The 5794-nt window shown below is 47.8% G+C and overlaps 1 protein-coding gene across 1 annotated transcript; it reads right to left on the minus strand.

The window, feature by feature from the left end:
• Positions 1–252: 252 nt before the first annotated feature.
• Positions 253–2635, minus strand: EDB91DRAFT_1164581 (phosphatidyl serine synthase-domain-containing protein). Its single transcript, XM_041319933.1, has 14 exons — positions 2292–2635; positions 2233–2240; positions 2111–2175; positions 1950–2060; positions 1631–1892; positions 1496–1579; positions 1378–1443; positions 1302–1316; positions 1206–1251; positions 1118–1149; positions 871–1062; positions 704–816; positions 483–654; positions 253–430 (listed from the first exon to the last, which is right to left on the minus strand). Exons 1-14 carry the CDS (start codon positions 2407–2409, stop codon positions 335–337), a joined length of 1380 nt encoding a protein of 459 aa, XP_041171674.1. The 5' UTR covers positions 2410–2635; the 3' UTR covers positions 253–334.
• Positions 2636–5794: the final 3159 nt, after the last annotated feature.

Consider the following 5794-nt stretch of genomic DNA (forward strand, 5'->3'; position numbering starts at 1 on the left):
TGAAAGTTGTGACCAAAACGATGACCACGACTATCATCATTACCGCCGTTACTGCTGTCCATGGCGAATGCTTGAAACTGTGCTCTACGACGTACGCAGTCGTAGAAAAGAGAGCGGTGGTGGTGGCGGTTGGAGAACAAGAATGAACGAACGATTGTCTTGCCCAGGGCGATCGACTGACAATGCCGTGTTGATGACTAATCACATCCTGTAGTCCAGTATGCACCAGAATGTTCCCTATCCGTCCTCTCCCACTCGACAGTCATATATAACTTAAGACTCTGGGGAACTTCATTCATGCACAATAGGTAGCTACAATATATTATATGAAGTCTCACTGCGCCTTCTTCCCTTTCCCCTTTCCCCTCCCTTTCCCTTTTCGCTTCTGTTTCTGATTTTTCACATACCTCCGCACGCTCGGCACGCCGAACTGTCCTCGGTTCAGTCACGCAGACCCTCAGTGAAGAAGAAGAGGTACTCACCCTGATCGCCGGATATAGTACCAGCAATATTCCCCCAATGGTCCACGCCCACCGAATATACATTGGAAGAGGTTCCGTGAACTGACCCTTGCTCCATTTAGTGATAACCAGAAGCTCGGTCAGGATCGTGGCTAGAAGGAGCCACACATGTTGCCCCATCCGTTTCGCTTTCCTGCAATGGATGTGAGGAAATATTCGACAGTCACTTACAGCATACACACTTCGGGTTATTGATGTATTGGTAAAGCTCTCGCACAGCAGGCAGTGCACAAAGAAAGACGCCTGCAAGCCTTAAGATCACAATTGGATGATCGGGTTCCATCCAAAGTAGACTCTACAGCTTCCGTGAGAATCGCAACAAGGGCGACTGGCGTATCAGTTTACTTACCTTGAGATAGAATGGATTCAGCTCCGCAGCGAGAAAGACCGCTAGAAGTAGTACGACTATCAGATAGTGCAAGAATGATGTAGTCCCCTCCCATTTGAATGCCGTCCAGTCGTGTGGGGAAAATTGGCTAAGCACACGTCGAGCCTTTGACCGTAGTCCCCTAGTTTGCCGCAATCCGCGCCATTCGTAAGGCTGAAACGCACATGTGCTTCTAGCACCCGCAGGTGAAACAGAGGTTATAACTCACCTTCACTTCCAAATATTGGCATGTCTTCATGCCTATCACGTCACATTAGTATTAGAGATAATACACGCCCGAGATGCACGCGACTCGCCCAGATAAGTTCCTAGCCAGTTACAGACTAGAACATCAAGTATCCACTGCGGAAGTAAAATTATCAACCGCCGAATCCAAGGAGACGGTCACATACATGATCCCACCAGCACTGTCAAACAACAAGTTTACAATGAGCATCAATTGGTAATAAGTGGATCCGACGGACGTACCTCAGCAAAGTTTGCAAGCTGATGCTGCAGGCTATACTCTGCGAACTCGAATGCGATGCTCAGAATCTAAAGATGAGATGTAGCCCCGTGAAATCCATTATAACATGAATGGAAATACCCAACAAAACCAATAATCACGCAATATCATGGCCTTGCCAAACCAGCCCAAAGCGTGGGCTAGACAAAATATATCGATCGCATCCTGTGGCCTATCAATATCATAGAACTATATAGCGACATAAAAATATCGCACCCAAACATTGTGCGGGTTCAATTCGCAGTTTTCCGCATAACTCTTCTCAGGTAAAGGCCGGTTCAGTGAGGGATCCAAAAGAGTCATCATTCCTCGCGCAGAATTCAAATCTTGGAATAGCAGGAAGACCAGGGCAAGCTCGTAAAGCAAATTAATTCCTAGTATTGCACGCCAAAACGCCGGGTGGGGGCGAATGAATGGTCCATCCCGGAATTGGATCATCGAGAACATAAGGAATGAGACTACTGCAGCATAAGCGCCCCTGTTGACGAATATGTCACTATCGTTAGACCACACAGAAATACATCATCAAACGCACACACGCCGCTTGTCCCGGCCTTCTTCCAAGACGTCCTGGGTCATGGCCACATAGCTCAGCGCAGCCAGACCGAAGCCAAGAGCAGTTAGTGTGATTGGCTTATAGAAGAACCTGAGGGCTATGAGCACGATAGTGTCACTGTCACAATTTTTACTGCTCACTCTACAGAGGTATCACGACCCTCTTGGAAAGGCGCAATTCGCGTATATGACTCTGTCCTATCCGCCTATATACATGATTCTCACTTAACCTTAAACTGTAAGTTCCAAACTCGTCCACTCACATCATACCCTACGGAGATCGCTCAAACTATGGATTACTGCAAAAACCGAGGCTACTCACAGCGAACGGGTGTACCATTAATCCCAGGTTCCGGCTGGACATCGGGAGGTGGCGACAGCACCGCGTCGGGGTCTGATTCTTCCATTTGTGAAGGGACATCCTCGGCTTCGGAAGCCATCGTAATATGTGGATGATGGGCAGATGATGGGTTAACAAAACGCACGGGGAGCTGTATGTACAGCAGGTGTCATTGCACCGCGCACGTTTCATATTTTTGGAGACACGTGATCCAGCAAGGTTACGAATAAGGATTAGTTTTGAAGGAATTGACTCCAAATTTGCTCCAAATGATATCGAGCTGAGTATTCCACTCGGAACTTCCACTTGTCAAGTTTTGTTATAAGAGGATGGCCCGACATGCATATGTCTCCCAATTCAAACCAAGACAGTCGCTGTTTTTTTTTATGTGTCGCGAATGTCAGACTACTTATGAGTCATGACATGGCCTCATAGGGTATCGACGGCGAACAGATCACCTGAGGTTCTCACGTATCCCAGTGCGTAGGTGAACCAAATGTAATATTGGAATGTCTGTGCTATTGCGATTGTTACCGGAATTAATTTATCATATCTCTAGGCTTCCATGGTCTCTGGCAATGATATATGGAACATCCATCAATCAATCGAACATCCCAAAAGGCACGAGAACACAACCGCATCGGCCAGGGCAGGTACTGATACCCAATTCAATGGACAATCATTTAGCAAGAGCTCGTTCTCGAGCCTTACGACTACGGCGGTAGGAATTTTGATTCGTGGAAAGCCAGCCAAGCGCACTTTAACTCGTTCTGATGACTGCCCGATTTGCTACTGACCCACTGCAAACCTCGATACCATTTCGCAAATGAATTATGTGCGTATCGATTGGTAGACAAGTGAGTTCCAATGTTCCGTTCCGTTCTGGACGTCTGTGTGATAAAGCAAATGCTGAATACATGCTCCTTGATCAGTGCCTGATCGCTGACTATAAGCCGAGACAGCATTTTCAAACAGCGTACCCTGTTGAACGGTCGGCATTTTTTCATTCCATCACCCATCGCCCCTGTCAGTACATTTGTGCTGCAACTGACTCTCAAATGGATACGCCCCCAGAAAGCAAGCTAAGTAGAATACAGCTTGAGTGACGCACTGAATCGTCATCGAGAGCTAGTAAGACTCACCCCCACTCAGCGCCTTCACTTTTATCCATATCCGTCGAGATCATTTCACTCTCATTTTCTCATCAGAAAACCATGACGGCCAATTCAATTTTCCGACGCATCAGGAGCGTCACGCCGCGCCAGCAGTATTCTCCTCACCCCGGATCTCCGGCCGGCCTCATCGGGCCTCTATCGTTCGGATGCAAATCGCTTCATTTCGCGAGCCATGCAAACTTCGAACGCGAAAAACATGGCCTGAAGTTCTTCGACCTCTGTGGACTTCTGCTCCACGTCGTGGGGCATCCCCGAGGCACGAGATATTGCGATATTCGGATGCATCCGTTTCGAGGCAAACGGGATGGCGAACAGAGAAGTCTGATGAATTGGTCGTTTCATGACACACTTTCGTGACACATTAATGTCGGAATCAAAGGTGATTGGCACTATTTGATATCCACCGGTGAGAGGTCTCTTCTCCGAGTCGCTCGCTTCGGTGGTATCAAACAATGTTTCCATCCGCGCGCTGGAACATTCAGTGAATCTTTGTTATTCTTCTTTTGCGCTCAGTAGGGCGATATTTTGAGGTGACCGCAGTTAAACACTAGGAGTACCTAATCTGGTTGAGAGCGTCTATCATTACTGATGGAGTCCGGCCTCCGCAATGTGACTTGAACATTCGGAGTATTATGATCCTGTGAGCGTAGATATTGGCGCAACATCTCAGCTAACGACGAGTTCCTTATAGGACTCATCCAGGCGGTGCTTATCTATTCAATCTGTGCATGTCACACTCTCTGACGGTACGAAATGCAGTTGGCGTTTTTGCTGGCATCAGTGGAGCTCACTACTTAGTAGAAATTAAACATACGATCGTCGTGGGGTTCATTTTTTGCCAAGGCTTCGTTCAGTACAGCAATGTCGATCAGTCAACTTTGAGCGCCCATCCGATCGATGGGCGCAACTGCGCATTCGAGTGATCGCGGGGTGAGCGTTTTGTGCTTTGTCTTCTGTCTTCTGTCAGTACTGCCATACCCTGCACATCTTGACAGATATCGTCTCCGTTTCATTTTGTATGACGCCTTCTCGAATTTCTGGAACATCGTACATACATGGTGGCCTAGTAGCCGCCGGCGAACTTTCCACGTAACCGGCGATCGAATGCTGTCCTCGGATTTCCTCCTGACGATCCTCGGCGCAGGAACGAGGTACCTGAATGTGCCAGCGTCATTTTGGCGATCTCACGCCATCGACGTCCCTGAAGTGACTGTGGAGGTGAGTGGTCAGGACCCCGGAGAATATCCACAGAATTATGATTCCGGAGGTCGGACTCGTTTCTGGCAAAATTTGTCCGGACGCGTAGCGCTAGATGGGGTGGCTAGACTTGGGGACTCGAAAGATGGAGTCTCGATTCAGACCCTAATGACATCCCAAATTGGGAACCGAGGCTCTTAATCCACGTCCTATGTCAGATGTCTGCCTCGTCGTTGTCGAGCAGTTATTGCCTCTCCATCCTGATAGAGCAAACTAATGAGTATAACATACTAGTTTCATAGCAATACAAAATATGTATCCACTTCGTTCACGCCTGGATGCTCTCGACGACATCGAAACTAACAGTTCTGTTGGACCCGAGTCCTCCCCTATTACGCCTCGCATCGACTTTCATGACCTCCTACAAGTTTCGCAATTCGGCGACGACGATTTTCCATATATACGACCATATAATGGTCATGATACACCCCAGCGGCTCACTGCGGACTAAAAATGCATCCATGAGGCCCAGTAAACAGTGCCTATGACGGGAGGAGTCGTGGTTTCATCGCGGGCTTCTATGTTGAAGCTTACAACAATACTACAAAACTGCGTCGTAAGTACTTCAGTCATATGCTATGTATTCAAGTGTTTCCTCTATTCTAATATCTCTATCGCTCGATCGAGCAGCAGTGAAATTTGTTCAGAAGCAAGCATGTTGATCAACTCAGGAATAACCTACTCACGCGTCGTGCCATCAACGATACTGTACCAATGCGAAAGCAGAAACACGACTCACTGTAGTTCACTTTCGCGACATGCCATTCACTGACATTCCTTGAAGGATTTACCCTACCACGCCAGTGAGTTATGCGGTTAAACCCAGGATGCAAGCTACTCATACTCACAGTATCCGAGTCGAATGCTGGCCCGCATACCTGCCCAGGGCAGCACCCTTTTTTGCTACAAACGCTGGCGCAATGATGCTTCTTAGCGTCACTGGTAGTTGTCAAAGCAGCAACAACGATGAGGATGAAAGATAAACGCATTGTTTGTGAGGACGTGATATGGGATCGAATAAATCTGATGGGGACGGTAGGAAAATGGCTTGCT

Source organism: Suillus paluster, assembly GCF_016628075.1.
Source record: "Suillus paluster strain FC165 chromosome Unknown EDB91scaffold_97, whole genome shotgun sequence".
NCBI classification, from domain to species: domain Eukaryota; kingdom Fungi; phylum Basidiomycota; class Agaricomycetes; order Boletales; family Suillaceae; genus Suillus; species Suillus paluster.